Source organism: Vanessa tameamea, chromosome 6, assembly GCF_037043105.1.
Source record: "Vanessa tameamea isolate UH-Manoa-2023 chromosome 6, ilVanTame1 primary haplotype, whole genome shotgun sequence".
In the NCBI taxonomy this organism is placed as follows: domain Eukaryota; kingdom Metazoa; phylum Arthropoda; class Insecta; order Lepidoptera; family Nymphalidae; genus Vanessa; species Vanessa tameamea.
The window spans coordinates 9,565,966-9,582,983 of record NC_087314.1 but is presented as its reverse complement, the minus strand read 5'-3'; the positions used below and the strand labels follow the sequence as shown (position 1 = coordinate 9,582,983).

The 17,018-nt window shown below is 30.7% G+C and overlaps 2 protein-coding genes across 2 annotated transcripts; both read left to right on the top strand.

Moving 5' to 3' along the window:
- Window positions 1-1,828: 1,828 nt before the first annotated feature.
- On the top strand, window positions 1,829-7,763 carry LOC113393501 (cuticle protein 8-like). Its single transcript, XM_064215153.1, has 5 exons — window positions 1,829-1,842; window positions 3,606-3,789; window positions 4,653-4,749; window positions 5,139-5,251; window positions 7,165-7,763. Exons 1-5 carry the CDS (start codon window positions 1,829-1,831, stop codon window positions 7,234-7,236), a joined length of 480 nt encoding a protein of 159 aa, XP_064071223.1. The 3' UTR covers window positions 7,237-7,763.
- Window positions 7,764-11,826: 4,063 nt separating this feature from the next.
- Window positions 11,827-16,042, top strand: LOC113393283 (larval cuticle protein 16/17-like). The gene is made up of 4 exons (XM_026630092.2): window positions 11,827-12,039; window positions 13,903-14,014; window positions 14,615-14,789; window positions 15,862-16,042. The coding sequence occupies exons 1-4, from the start codon at window positions 12,022-12,024 to the stop codon at window positions 16,040-16,042; spliced, it is 486 nt and encodes a 161-aa protein (XP_026485877.2). The 5' UTR covers window positions 11,827-12,021.
- The last annotated feature ends 976 nt before the right edge of the window (window positions 16,043-17,018 follow it).

Genomic DNA, 17,018 nt, shown 5'->3' with positions numbered 1-17,018 from the left:
GGTCTAATTACGTAAAGGCAAAAAGGAAAATGATGGTCATAGCGCTCGCACCGGCGGCTCAATCGCGTGGGCGTTAATCGAACGCGTCGGATAAATAACGAGTGTCGAACGATTTGTTCCACAAAAATGCTTGTGTTTTCAGATAGTCGAAAAAAAAGAAGTAGGCGGTAGCGTAATGCCATACTTCTCGGGTGTGACTTACAGCCCGCCATACCGACGCGAATACATTAATTTAAATAAAATTGTTATATTAACCATTTGTACCAGGCTAATTTTTGCATAGCTAATCATCGTCGAGTAGCCATTCACGAAAATCACCTTGCCATACTTTTCCGACAGTTCCCAATGGCCGCCATACCACTGCAAAGGAGTAATTTTTTTTTTTCGACAAACGATTTATACCACCCTGAAACTCTTTTTAACAGTTCCCTGTATGATCATAAATAGAAGTCTGATAATGCCATACCCGTGGGAGATGGCGAATGTGAACAATATTTTACTACTCGACGATGATTAGCTATGCAAAAATTAGCCTGGTACAACTGGTTAATATAACAATTTTATTTAAATTAATGTATTCGCGTCGGTATGGCGGGCTGTAAGTCACACCCGAGAAGTATGGCATTACGCTACCGCCTACTTCTTTTTTTTCGACTATCTGAAAACACAAGCATTTTTGTGGAACAAATCGTTCGACACTCGTTATTTATCCGACGCGTTCGATTAACGCCCACGCGATTGAGCCGCCGGTGCGAGCGCTATGACCATCATTTTCCTTTTTGCCTTTACGTAATTAGGCCCCTGAAGAACCGCCATACTGGTACAAATGACCTAGCATTTTGTGTCATCATCTTCCGGTCTAATATACAAAATATTTTGAATTTTCTTGTGACCGATATCTAAAACTATTCCCTTGGAGATGAAAAAGTAACTTTTTAAAATTTACTCTTGTCATATATTTACAAGAGTTAAAAGACATTATTTGCTGCACTTTAGATAAAATTATTATTATTGATGTATCTTATAAATGCAGTTATTTAATTATATCTCTACATCCGTTTTGTTGTCGGTAATAAAGCATGTGGAGTTAGCCTAAGACTTTGATCTGGCTTTAAATTTAGGTTGCACCACGCTCAAATGCACTAACGTTGAACCAATTTCATCACACAGGAATGTTGTATAGCTTATTTTGTTTTATTGCTTTTAGTGTTTATATAATAATAACATTCGTATATATACTTTTGTATATTAAATTAATTATAAATAAAAAATAAAAACAGCTATAACTATAATTTCCAGTTTATATAACAGCTTGTACAATTAAGCCACAATATAAATTGAAATTATTATTATATGTTTATTAATTAACGTTAACATGTGAATATATAGTAAGTACATATATCGTTGATGGGTGAAATTCTTCCAATTAAGTTGAACTCATCTATTTGCGTACGCACCGGAGTTATAGATCTATTTTATGACGAAGACGCACCTCTCCTCATTAAATTAAATTATTGGCGTGTATTAGTGTTGAATGACGCTCGTGACAAGATATAGTGCGTGGGATGGTTAAATGAGAAAGTGGATAAAAAAGAGTATATATATAAATGTCGAAGCATCAAAAAGTTTTATTAGGATTTATTTATTTTTTATCGTACATGCTGGCAATGTCACTATGACGTAGAAGAACACGTGACAGCCGAAAAGTGTCATAGTTGATGGGATATCGAAAAAAGATATATTACGAATGTGAACGATAATGAGTTGATGCCTAACCCCTTCGAAATATATATATATATAGCTTTGTTTTTAAGTGTTACGTGTAGTTATGGGTCTACCTTAGTGAGTGAATAGATCTTTCTAAATTATAAATTATACTACCCCGTCTTTGCAAATACAATGATATGATATAAATATAACTATAATCTATAGCACTCATGAATAATGTTGTTTTCTACCAGTGAAAGAAATATTGGAATTGGATCATTAGTTCGGGTGATTACTCTCTACATAAACATAAGCATACTTTACCTCTTTATAATATTTGTACAAATTTATTGCATTATTTTTATACTTTAACTTAAAACAATCTCGAGTGTTTGCGATATGATCGTGATCACATTTAGATTTGTTACTTTAAATATTTAATAAGCCCCATTAGATTTGTGGTTACTATATATTCGCGTATCTTTTTTTGAAATCCAAGATTGCAAATTCAATATATTGTTATTGGAGCAAGGTATACGTTTTTATAACAAAATACCATAGTTACTTTTAACTTTTACAAATGGTAAATTAAAAACATTAATAATTAAGGTTTTTATTTGATATAGATTGATTTATTAACAGTTTTTAAAATACTCTCATCAAGTATAAAAACACGGTACTGGAATATCTCAAATGATTTCAACAGTAATAATATACACTAACATAAAATTCTAATCAAGCTTAAAATTGTTTTGCTCTCTGTAATAAAATGCTGCATTTTTTGTAATAAAAATTCTACTATACTTTAGGAATATTCTAGCGCGGGCGTAGTACTTGTGCAGGTGCAACGGGGGTATGGAGGGGCCCTTAGTTTATAAGCGTAGGACATTCATTGCTCTGTCAAGCAGGACGAACTATCGTCTGTAGTGTGTGTTGTCATAGAAGTTACAATATGTGGGTAAGTTGTTCAAACAATATGTTATGTTATGTATATGTTAGTGCTTAGAATCACAAAAAAGTTCTCAACAAGTAACAAGTTCCTAATATTTTATAGTGTGATAATAATAGTGATATTTAATTAAAAATGATATAATTTAAGTTTGTGCAAATGAGTGAAATGTTTTTTTTTTTACATTACATTACATTAGCAGCCTATAAAATTCCCACTGCTGGGCTAAGGCCTCCTCTCCCTTTGAGGAGGTTTGGAGCATATTCCACCACGCTGCTCCAATGTTGATGGAATAGACATGTGGCAGAATTTCGTTGAAATTAGACACATGCAGGTTTCCTCACGATGTTTTCCTTTACCGCCGAGCACGAGGTGAATTATAAACACAAATTAAGCACATGAAAATTCAGTGGTGCCTGCCTGGGCTTGAACCCGAAATCATCGGTTAAGATGCACGCGTTCTAACCACTGGGGTATTCCGGCTCAATTTTTTTTTTTAATTATAAATAAATTTTAAAGTTAAGATTTTTTGAATATATAAAAATAAGTTTGTATCGACCCATTGAAAACTTGATACATGAATCGTAATTAATTACATATATAAATTTCTATATGTACATATATCAATTTGGTCACATCTACATGTAGTTAGATGTGACCAAATTGCTTTTTACTATAATTATTAAATTTTTAAGTGAAAAACGGTACTTTCCGCCATATTTGTGACCATATAACCTGTGATACTTCAGATACTTATTTTGCAAATCTATTAATACCGTCCATTGAAATCAGTTTTTTATCTATATTCATACATTCATACATACATACATAAACGGGGAAAATACGCTTACATTGTTATAATTTGTAACTTTACAGCTTTGAACAGGATCGCCTGATTCTGAAAATAGAAATAAAAAAGTAGAAATCATCAAAACTTTAGTTATTGTAGTAACATTTATTTGGAAGAGACAAACTACGAACATTATTTATTTTGCATTTTACAGATCTTAGCGCTGTTGTCCTGTGTTAGCGTCGCATTGGCGGTGCCAATTGAGTACGGTGGACTGTATGCGCATGCGCCAGTCTTTCATGCCCCGATCGTTCATGCACCTGTCGCTATCGCTGAGCCTGTAGTGAGTTAACAGCTTTATTTACTTTTCATAATACATCGCGGAATTGCAATAAAAGTACAAAATATATATTTAGCTTAGCCTTAGGGATTCTACATTGTAGTTTAGTATTTGTAACAAAAATATCATCAATGGATGAATACATATTTAGTTTATCGCCTCTTTGGTATAGTTAAGAGCTTGTAAGTTGCTCTGTAAATGCTGAGATCCTGGGTTTAATTTCAGGGTAGAGTCAATAAAAAGTTATTAGGCTTTCTATCAAGAAATTCTGGGTACGAGCCCTGCGGCATAAGAGTAAATACTCTTATGCCGCCGAAAGTAAATACCTTTAGCATTTATCCTGCTTCCCTCCGGTGCACGGTGGTGTCAGATGCCCGTCCTATCAGATATAATCCGACGGATTATGAGAGTGAGGCAATAACAGCTGCACCAGCGTTAGCGCATACGCTTGAGCGCTGTATTATATGCGTAATTTAAAAGGGTCAGGAGGTCATCACCGTGATATATTTAAATATTTTATTGATTCTTGTAAGTGCAAGTGTGTGCGCTCGCACCTATTAAAAAAAACAATGGTAGCAAGTGCATTGAATAATATTTGAGAAGTTTCAGGGCTCTTTTGATTACTACAAATCACAGCACCTGTTTAATGTATAAAAAAAATGGAGGTTTATCAAAAATATAAAAAATATATATACCTACATAAAAGAAATTAACCAATTTTTCATATTTGTATTTATGCCAGGATAAAGTTTTCTAAGTTGAATTGTATTAAAAACATACTAAAAAATGGTATGGAATACAATATTGAAGGATCATGTTTTTTATTTCAATCAATTTACTTTAGTTTCAATTATGTTATTTTATAGGCCTATCCAAAGTACGCTTTCAATTATGGAGTCAAGGATCCCCACACTGGCGACGTTAAATCGCAGCAGGAAGAAAGAGATGGCGATGTTGTTAAAGGTAATTAGATTCTATCATATTCAGTCATATATCAGGGTTATTGGTAATTCGACGTATTCCCGTTGCATTTTTGACGTATTTAGAAAAAAGTTAAAAAACGTGATAACTCAAAAATGGTTCACTTTTGCATTATGGGGGTTAAAATTATCGCAAATAGTCACCCCTATTACCTCCTAACGGGAATACGTCGAATTACGAATAACCCTGTATATTAGTTATTCTTAGTATAATGTACATTTCGAACCGGTATACCTCTACATATAATATAAAACTAAAATGATTTCTAAACTGCTTAATGGAAAATCCAGCTCTGGACACCAATTTGTAAAGTATCAAGTATCAATATGTAAATATTTTTTTTAAATGAATCACGTGTATTTTTGTTATAGGTAGCTACTCCTTAGTAGAACCCGATGGTACAACACGGACAGTGAACTATTCAGCGGATGACCACACTGGTTTCAATGCAGTTGTACATAAGTCGGGCCATGCAGTTCACCCGGTTAGTTCCAACAATGTATATTAACAATAGAGATAACACATAATAGAAAATGACGATAGAAAATGTCATCTCTTGTCAAATGTAATATATAACATTTAAAAATACAATTAAAATTTTAAAATGAGACTAGCTTGAAAGCCCGCGGCTTTGTTACGTGTGAGGAGTTCGTTAGTCAGGTAAAAACAAAAAAAAAAAAAACTTTTCTTATAAAAGTAAGTTACATGACACTTAGGCCAAAGAATCAGATGATAATGTTAGTGTATCAGAGCATTCATAACAGAAACTTTTAGATTAAAAATTAAATTTAAGCCGAGAGCTACATTTGACGCAAAATTGTACATTTTAAGGGATATCTGAAATAAACCGATGAATCGTATTGCACATATATAATCTTCGATTTTTGCCTCAATAACTACAATTTATATTTCATACTACAATTAGTATATAAATTTTGATATATATATCAATCATTTTCCTGAGCGATTCTTTGATATCATTTGATCTTAATACCTAATATAATTTAGTGCACATAAATATAGTTATTAAAAGAGCATAAGTGAATAAACATTAATACATTGGCAGCTACTTATTATCCGACGGCTGGGCAAATTTAGAGTTTATGCCAAAACGCTTTATGACACGACACTAGTATTTCCGTTAATCGCTTAGCACGAGATAAAATATTAAAAAAGACGTGTCGTGGGCCACACAGATAGAACGAATTTGCTTTTGCTGTATATTGTGCATTAAATATCAGAAACAATGGAATAATTAAATGACAAGAAAATTGTTATTAATAATAATCCCATGTGAATTAAAGTAATAACAAAAAATAAGTTTAAATATTTTTTATGAAAACGTATATAACTATAAATATATTTACATAATAATTATTAGTATTAACAATATAATATATAGAAAGAGAGAAAGAGAAGGAAAGATCGCCTGAACATAGAGCTTTTTGCGTACGTGACGTTTTCTACCAGTTCATTCTATTGTAAGCCGCGTTAAAGAACATCGTTCCAAAAACTATTTAGTGCTTGTAATTCAAAACCACGATCTCTGACAAAACTGACGTTCTATTTACTAGATCCAGACTTATATGTAAGAAAAATAAACCAAAGCTCAGAATTAGCTTTGGTTTATCTCGCGTCTTATTGGAATAAATATTGCACAATGTAAATATCGCCGCTGTTACCGGTCCTTTCGCAAATCTAACGGTATTTGTCATATATGGAAACGCGATAGCCTGATAATGTGAACTTAGCTAACAATATTTTCGATTTTCGCTACAGGACTATCGAGCATAAACTGGAAATTAGTTGCTTAACCGAGTGTCGAAATGAGACATTTGACGTAATAAATTTTATGTTGAATTAAGATTTTGTAAGCAAAGTTTTCTTTGTAATTAATTATTTTTATTTAACTGTTATAGTCTTAGAAAAAAACTTTAGGCAAATAATAACAACTAATATATTTTTGTATTAATATTGAATTTGTATGGAAATAAATATTAATTTACATGGGGATTCAATTTGAACTTGAAATAAAAAAAGGTTATTTGCGTAAAAAAAAACAATATTATTTTGCATTTCATTGACATTATATCATTAAAGTTGAATGTTTTTATGTTATTTATATTGTATACATCGTAATAATGACTATATTTCAATTTAGAAAGTGATTAAAAAGATTTGAATGGGAAATTAGAACATTATTGACAACTAAAGGTGTTACAATACTTGTGTAATTCCAACCTTCGGTCTATCGATATGCTTTCTTTACTTTTGTTAAGTCAGTTAAGAAACGTGGTTTTGGAAACAACTCTGCAATTCTCTATTCTTTATCAATTCTCATTGTTTTAATCTGTTTAACATTTTCGTATACATTTTTATAATTCTTTATCTTTACAGGTAGCGGTAGCTCCAGTTCCTCATTATGCACATGCACCGACACTTGTCCTGTCTTCCTATGGACACCACTGATAATTTAACACGACGGTACTCCTTAGTCTTCCAACTCACGCAAAGTTGTAGTTTAAATAGTTATACCTAGATATAAAATGGAAACGATTGTTTGTGGTTGCATCAGTATGGGTAACATATAAAACGTTGAAAGATTTTTATCTTTTTAATAAATAACAGGACTGGAATAATGGAAATAATATATATAAATGTCTAGGCTGTATGGTTGCAGGCCTTTGTCTATCCCTGAAGGAGCAAAATGAAATGCCATTAAAATAATGAATACCTACAGCTTTTGTTTTAAGATCGTTACAATACGAAAATGCGTAATGGTGAGCTAGATGGATCCGTTGTCTTCAACTTTTGAATGTTATTCACAAGACTACATAAGAATGTACTTTTAAGTATTTCAAGCGACATCCAAAAGTATTTTGATTTACTTATTATATTTTAAGTTATTCGATTTTCTTGTATTAATTAATTCGATGTAAGTGCCTTTCTATTCATAGCATCTGAAGTACAACTATATAATTTAATTTTGTATTAATTTTACTTTAATAAAATAATAAATTATATAATATACACCAATGTCATATTTTATTCAACCTAAATTAATTTAATTAAGAATTCTCATTAAAATTACTTGTACATTTTATTAATTACTTAAGTCTATGGAATGATTATAAAAGCTAAGCAAAACATATAGGATATTACTTCATAACGATTTTTCAACTATGACCATTTGGTTATTTACATCATTGTTAGGAATGTTACCTGGAAACACAGGTCCATCCTCTATTCACTTATTCTTATAGAACGAAGGGACTGATAAATGGTAATATGTGCTTCCCGATACATGAAAATAACTTCCCCGACTACACGGGAACTTCAAGCGGCTACGGAGAATTTCTTGACGGAATAACCAAATAGATTGATGAACCAACACAAATCATGATCTTGAAGTCGGCCGCTAGACCAACATAGCAATTTTATTACTATAGACCATTTATATTGAAAGTTATTTTATCAAATTCGTATTAAGAGAAAATATATTTGGCCATTTTACATTTTTACTCGTCGTAAACGACACGAATATGGAAACGATTTACGTCGACATGGGAACAAGCGCCTTGTCATGTGTTGGTGCTGTTTTATTGCATATTGCCATAGGAGGAATATACTGTGATCGTATCTTTAAATTATATTACGACTATAAAATAATATTTGCTTTAATCTGTAAAGTTATGGCTTATAAAACAGTTTACGTACTTTAAGAAAAGTATATCAAAATGTTTATTTACTTCTGGATACATTTAATTTTCAAAATAATAAATATTTAAACGTGAACTTATATTATTTATATAATTATATATTACGTACTAGCTGCTTCGTGCGGTTCTTTTTCCTCCAAGGACCACAGCCTATTACGCTAGAGCGTCATGTCAGCCTTTGTCAAGAACTGGGTAATTAAATTAAAAAAAAAAGTATTCAACGATTGGTGGTCCCAGATATGAGTGTGTTTAAACAAAAAAAAAAAACAACAAACTAACTTTATTATATTATTAAAGATGAATGAACAAGATAAGTATAAAAATAAGTAAAACAATCTTTAATTCAAAAATTTTTTAAGTAATTTCAATTTTTTTATATTTTAAATACTTTTACCTCCGGAAATTAAAGTTCAAATCTAATACATTAATATGACTAAATTCTGAATGCTCATTGGTCGTCTATTACGTCATCGGCTGCCGTTGACCAATATGACGATTTGGATTAAAGTATAATTAGTTATTGTCTCAGAAACTTAGGAGTCAATCATTCTACCAAAAATACATACTAATCCGTTGAATATATAATCTTAAAATTATCATATAGAGATCTATATTTTTTTCTTTTTTTTCTTTAGGTATTTATTTATTTCCAATAAAATACATATTCCACACAAGATGTAGGACTAGCAGTTATAGAGCTGAAAGCAAATATTTTTTGTAAATACATACATTCATCATAAATAGAATATTACAGGAGTGGAATGTAATAAGTTCACAAGAATTATATATAAATAAATTATACTTAATACTTATTATAGGTTTAACACGGATATATTTAATAATGCAATATGTATAAATTGTTATTATTTTTTTGGATAATAGTGATCAGAAGTACGATCGTTTTTTTTTAAAGACAAAGGTTCTCCTAAGCGCCAGACGGCACTGGTACAGAAATGTAAGTGTATTTTATGTTCATCTGTTAGACGATATCTGTCATGTTCATGTACTAAAACCTCCTACAAAATGTTTTGCGTGTTCTGTTATAAGGTTTGCGTATATTAGTTTAGTAGTTTGTCAGGCAATTAAAGTATCTTCGTTTAATATAGATTAAAATCTTAATTATGTATTAAAAAATTGGTAAATAAAATTAACCATATTTTAGTTTATATATAGTATTTATTTTAGGATACGTGTGTGTGATATTTATTTTAAGATGTAGGTTTTTTCCATTTCTCATAGTATTTTGATTTTTTTACGATTTGCATCAGTCCATTTAGAGTTTATTACTTATAAGATGTTTGAATGAATGCATAAGAATCATTTATATAGGCTGTGAAGTTACTATATTGAGTCATTTGGGTATTGTCAATGCATTTCATAAGAACCCTTGAATTATTGTACTCACTCATTGAGTCATTATTACGAAACATTTCTGTGTTTAATGTTTGTCCCAAATAAAAATGACGTAAGGTTTTATTTGGGAGTTAATTAGTTTCTGTAATGTCACAGAATTATCGATGTTTAGCGCACTTGTCAGTATGTATAAGTGTGCTATACAATGTCTGGTCTTTTGGTCAATCTGATAAGGCTGCAGTTCTTGAGGACCTGTTTTAAAATTCAACGGATTGGAACAGAAGTCATTGATTTTTTTTATGAAGAAATTTTCTGTTTTAGTCCGAAGTTTGGAAGTTCTATCAATTATGCCTCGAATAGTATGAAGTCTTAACTCATCCGCATGAGTCCTCTCCGGTTGTGCCGGATTGCCGTTGAAGACAGTGAGGGATTAAAGGGATAATTTGTGTTTGCGCACACATTTGTGGACTAAATTGTCAATGTTACCATTATATAAAAAATATTTACAATTTAACAAAATACACTAAATAATGAAAACGATTTTGTATTACTTTTTGAGTGACTTCCACACATAAATTAATATAAATTCCAAATACTTATACAGAAGTTACGAATATCAAGGAATTAAATAAAAATTAAGGAGCTTGAGAGCTTGCGGTGCAACATGGTGGAGGTGACAGTTGCCTATATGACGTTGACATCTGCCAGTATCACACGACTAGAGATGTGATGTTATGCAATTCATTTTTATCACTAACGATACTCGCAGCATAAATCTAGTTCTCATTAAAAGTGTTACATGTACTCAAGGTACGCATGACATATTATGTATCTTGAGTGGTATCCAAAATATATACCTATTTCGCTTTTCACTCGCTCTCTTTTTCTAAATGGAATTAACGCTGCCACTAAGAATGTTATTAGAGCTTCATACTTAATTTATAATTATAATACTATTCTTAACAAGAATATCCGAATCAAGTATTAAATCAAATACAATGTTAAAAAGAACTGCGAGTGAGTACAGTGTTAAAAAGAACGGTTTTTTTTTAATATAAAATCATTAATTATTTACAATATGTATTCATAATACCATATCAGTATAATAAATATATCCTATAACGTTTTCGGAAGTACAATCTATCAAGATAACTTAAAAAGCTCGTGGCAAAATGTGGGCGTCGCGAAAACACTGTCGGCTCTCACAAAGGCGTCTGGAATCCTTAATAGTCGTTTGATATACATCGTTGTTTTAATCTCAAAGCCTTTTTTGAAAAATAATTCAAACTTGGCTATTTTTCAATACGCTCTTTTTGACCATGATGACAGAAATATGAGTAATGGCGGAGAAAGTTAAAATGACCGTAATATATCACTCTCTTAAGTTGATATTTATTTTAAATAAAATCCCATTAATAACATAAATTTATTTTACATAAAAACTATTTTTAAATCCTTTCGATTATTTTTTTATTTAATTATTTAGATTTATTTATTCGTTTATTTAGACTTCTAGTTTAGTTACATTTTTTTTATTTATCTAAAATAATTATAATACGGGTGGCCTTAATGCTCCATGAAATTTGAAACAAACAATCATGCAAACGACATTGATAAATTAGATTTGCTTAATATTTTTAAGGAAATATTTTGATATGCCGAATAAATATTAGATTCCTCAGGTCGTTTGTCGTTTATCGTTCAATATTTGTTTAATATTAGTTTTAAGGAGATCTAATAAAATAAAATCTAATACCTAGTTTAGAGCAGAGAAAAATAATGCTCATATATTTATAAACATAACGGAGTTCATATAATTAAGGTTACATGTAGAGAAGCAATTAAAGAGTCCGTTAACAAAGACTCGACGGACCATAAATCGTAGAATTCGCAAATTCGATCTGAGTAATCATGTTATCGTCAAAGCTACCGTTAACGACCTTAAAGAGCTTATCACCTCATAAATGTTGTTCCTTATCCTGTGCCTAATGGAATGACATCAGTGTAAGCGGATATGGACGGAATCGCCTTCACCCACAAAGACAACTGGCTTGTTTTTGCCGGCTAAAAACCACTAAAAGGAGCTGACAAAAGTTTAAACATGTTTAAGGCATCGTATCGTGAGGTTACACATATATTTCCTCTATGAGAGAAATTTGAGATATTATTGTGTGAAACAAAAATGGATTTCATTGTAAAGGTCAGAATATATTTCAATGTTATATTATCTTTTTAATTAATTATATTTTGTAATAAGAAAAATGTATTAATTTATGTTTTGCAATTCAATTTTGAATTAGTTTTAGCAGAAAATTTTCTGAATGAAAATTCGCGAAGTTTTCATGAAATTTGCATTTAAGAAATCAGTGTTGTAATATTTTATAAAAAACTTTTGCTATTTCTTATTACTCATGTAGATTCAAATTAAAAAAAACATTAAATTACCTATAAATTATTTTAAATGTTATAAAAATTGATTAAGAAATAAATGAAATAGTTTTATTCATTTTATGAATTGTAATGCAATTCGTTATTATAATATTATTACGAGCATCATAAAATAATCTTCAAGAATTGTCGTTTATGCAATTTGCTTGTATTTTTCATCAGGAGAATAGTAAATTTTATCATAAGCTATCATAATATAACTCTTTAATGGTCTGACTAAATGTATTAAAGTCAAAATCTATATTAATTATAATATAGATGTATTATACATTTATATTTACATTGATTTATATTTATATTATTTTATATAAATCAAAATATCAATATAAATGTATATTGATATTTTGATTTTAAGTTATACTATTTGAGTGTATTTATAATTCCAATTAAAATTAAAAAATAGGTATTAGATTTTACATAATAGTTTTTGTAAAGTATTTTTTTTTATAAACGTCAGTGTTAAGCGTTTTAAACCTCCTAAGTTATTTGGAAAAACCGTCTTAGCTACAAAGAACTTGCCTTAAAATTAATTAATAGATTTATACTAATAGTCTCATTTGTACTTTAATTACAAGGTTCAAATAAAAAAACAAGAGCATTTATAGTTTAAAACACCGCTTCGATAGATTAACACATACATACCGTTATGACACACAATGTTCTATTAATAAGAATTATAATCGCGTAAAAATTTAAGCAAATCGGCTAGAGATATAGTTAACATATGGGTAGTAATATTAATTATATGTAATAAATAAATATAATTAGTACAATTTTGACACGAGATGAATAGTTCTTAGAACTCGGATAATTAAAACTAAATAAGTAATGATAACATTTCTGTGAAATATAAAAAGAATTATTTATTAGAATATGTTTTTGTATTAAACGACAAAATATTTATGTTTTAACGGATTTATGGAAACCTTATATTAGAGGTAGGTTTATGTATGCGTCAGTCTGTCTATTAAGATACTATCCAGTCATAAAATATTGTACCGTCAAACAGCAATAAGTACTTATTATTGTTGGGTTTTGGTTAGAAGGGTGAGTGAGCTAGTGTAACTACAGGCATAAGGGACATAGAATCTTAGTTTACGGGGACGGTGGCTCTTTGATGATGTATCATACTAATTATTTTTTATGTCCATATATATGAGTGCCAGTTTAACTAAGTATTTTAAATAAAAAAGAAGTAACATATTACATTGTACAGTAGGGGTTAGTGCAGGCCTATAATTACGGTTGTATAACGTGTTTGAATGATAAATTAACCAGCAATATTATGGACATAAAGGGCATAGCGTTTTACATCTCGTGATCGGTAGCGCGTTGAAGAAGTAATGAAGTGAAGTTGGCCTCTTAAACATTGCTGTCCTATTTGCTAGTCAGTCTTTTTAAAATAAAATAACTATTTAAAAACACCTATATAGAGATACTAGGTAGCTGTTACTAAAATAAATTTGATGTTGAAAATGATTATTTTATAAAATCACACAGATATTTGCAATATTTGAATTATCTCATTAGTAGAACCAAAAAAAAAATAATTATTTCTGGAATATTATTCAATTGACTCGCATAAAATAATTAACAACCTTTGTATATCCTATAGGTTACCGTGTTAGTGGCGATGTTATGTACTAACGAACTTAGAGCTGCCCCGAGAAAGCCGAGATTGAGTTCAGCAGCGCAGAATCCTAGCTATTACTACTCGGACGTCGACGGTGAGTAGTAAAAACTTCGATTATTCCATTATTTCTTATAACAGAATTTTCATATTTTATTATAAATTAATGCAATAGAATTATTAGTTACACTTGTTTAGTGAAAGTATTTCTGCAATACATGCATTATTTTATAGGACAATTTTCTGAAGTACTGTTATATATTTTTTAATAGTGGCTAACGTTACTAAAGGATTACCGATCTTCCGACCGGAAAAATGTGTGCACGATCATACAGTTCGAAGCCCGGATCAGGCCAACATTAAATTATTGAGTTACTTTGTCAAGCAAGTGTCCCTTGTAGTTCAAATTTTGTAATTTATCAGAATTTCTGTCTCATGTTAAATCGTTGATCCTGCACCTCTCCCGTAGTTACTTATGCGGTGCCGTCGGTAACATAATTCATTTGTATTCGTGCACATTCTTGGGGACCTAAAATATTATCTAGCGTAATTCGGCTAGTGTTTGAGATTGCTCGTCGAAGCTGAAATTTTGACATGTACATTTTAATTTATACTTGAAACTAAAAAAAGTATGTAATGTTTTTCTTTTTTTTACGTATTTATTATCCGTAGTATTTGAAATATTTGTCTAAATCAGGTGTACCAGGGACCTACTCATTCGGGTATGATATATTGGATCCAGAGACTGGAAACATTCAGTTCAGGACTGAGGAAAGATATCCCAATGGTACCGTCGTGGGGAGCTATGGGTACATTGATCCACGCGGCAGATCACGACGATTTGATTATGTAGCTGACGAGAATGGATACAGGTATTTTTATAAAATTATAATTACCTCCCGTACTAATTGGACCAGGACAAGATGATAACCATCTTTTTTTCTAAATTTTATATTTTGATGTTATTGTTTATATCGAGAGCTGAGATGGCCCAGTGGTTAGAACGCGTGCATCTTAACCCATGATTTCGGGTTCAAATCCAGGTAGGCACCATTGAATTTTCATGTGCTTAATTTGTGTTTATAATTCATCTCGTGCTAGGCGATGAAGGAAAACATCGTGAGGAAACCTGCATGTGTCTAATTTCAACGAAATTCTGCCACATGTGTATTCCACCAGCCCGCATTGGAGCAGCGTGGTGGAATATGCTCCAAATCTTCTCCTCAAAGGGAGAGGAGCACTTAGCCCAATAGTGGGAAATTTACAGGCTGCTAATGTAACGTAAAAATGTATGTTTATATCGATATAAAATATTTACTATATACACGATTTAATATAATTAATAAATTGATGTAACTTTTCAAAATGGAAGCTTAGTTTGTAACTGTGTAGCATCTAATAACTATCTAATCGAATCTGACTAAAATCAAAAGTATATTAAATTATATTATATTAGGTATTTATATTATTAGAAATTCGACCATGCGTATGTTTGAAATAATAACTATAATATATGAAAAATAAAGTCCGACACCTGCCCATGAAACTGCTAAATTGTTTTTTCTTTTTATTTTGTAAATTTCGCCAACCGCACCTAAATGGTATAAGGACAAGGGAATAGTCATAATATACGTCATACGCTATGTTTGCGTATGAGTGTAAGTATTTGCGAATACATTTTTGTATCATTAAAGGCAAATTTATTTTCCGTTATCCCCCGACAGAATAAAAAATATATTATATAGTAAGGACTTTATCCTATTATTATATGAAACGAGAAGAAGTCTTCATGTTACAGATGAAATAATGCCACGTAATTTACAACTACAAATCTGCATTGGAGCAGTGTGGTGCCAAAGCTCCAAGCTATATCCTCAAAAGCAGCGCAGATCCTGCTCTGTGGAATATTTTTTTTAAGTTTATTGATATTTATTTATTTTACAGAGTATCAAACGAAGGGCAAGTCAGTGAAAAATATGTAGAAATAGCAGCTGATATAAAGAGTACATCAACGGAATCTTCGGTCTCGTGGAGCCGGCCAAGGAAAGTTAAAAAAAATAAGACGAAAACTTTGAAAACACCATCGAATGTTCTCGAACCACCACGTTTTACTTTTCTTGATTAAATAAAAATAAAAATTAAGAACATTGATTTTTATTTTTAATAAACGTATGTATAATTGTATAGTGCTTAGAATTACGTTAAAATTAAACCTTTTTGCGTCACTAGAATTGCATTCAAACGTTACATATTAATAAAATATCTTTTCATGTTATTTAATTCCCATGGAGCTCAAAAAAGACTAATTTAAACTTTATTTAAAGTATTTGATTATTATTTATATCGGCACATTATTTTATTTGAATTACGGTACAAGTGATTTTTAGTTGGTGGCTTGATCACGTGACTCAAACCCTTATCCCAGCATTGGGATATAAACGGGCAAGTAAATGGAAATCTTTAGCTGTGCTATATTTTATTAAATATCAAAAACTGCGATCGTAATCACAATTCCACTTTTCGTTTAAAGTAAAATATTTCTGCAAATGTAGTTACAATCTTTTTTATATCGAAGCTGTGCAATAACTTATTTTATTCATACGGCTTTTAAATATGCCAAATACATACAGATTAAAAATAGAAACCTAGGCTGTAAGATCATTGACCTATGCCTGTTCTAAATAAGGTAAAAAAAACAACAAGAGGAAGTATTTTTCTGGCATTGTCGGCGTTATGTCATGTCAAACATTGATATGAGAACATTGAAGATAAGCAATTATTACGTAGGAAGCTTGTATTCCCTTTAATAAACAAGCTTGGGTGGCATTTGCTAAATAGCCTAGTTTAAGACAGCCAGGACATATAAAACAAGACTATGATCATTTTCTTAAATATATTGCTATACTTATTTATATACATAGATATTTCAATCGGTATGTTCAGATTTAACATTGCTTTTTTTTTTGCAGTAGAATAGGAGTGTAGAAATTGCTGTAGATAATTAAAATATGATTGCTTAACTTATAAGCACGTGATTACGTTTTGTAAACGCTAAACATAATTCTTAACAAGTGAGTGTTGATGTGGGTACAGCAGATTTA

Bases quoted from the DNA above. Each gene is read 5' to 3' on its own strand.
- LOC113393501 (XM_064215153.1), top strand. The intron at 3,790-4,652 runs GTGAGTTAACAG...GTTATTTTATAG, and splicing joins TCGCTATCGCTGAGCCTGTA to GCCTATCCAAAGTACGCTTT. The intron at 4,750-5,138 runs GTAATTAGATTC...TTTTTGTTATAG, and splicing joins AGATGGCGATGTTGTTAAAG to GTAGCTACTCCTTAGTAGAA.
- LOC113393283 (XM_026630092.2), top strand. The intron at 14,015-14,614 runs GTGAGTAGTAAA...TGTCTAAATCAG, and splicing joins TTACTACTCGGACGTCGACG to GTGTACCAGGGACCTACTCA. The intron at 14,790-15,861 runs GTATTTTTATAA...TTTATTTTACAG, and splicing joins GCTGACGAGAATGGATACAG to AGTATCAAACGAAGGGCAAG.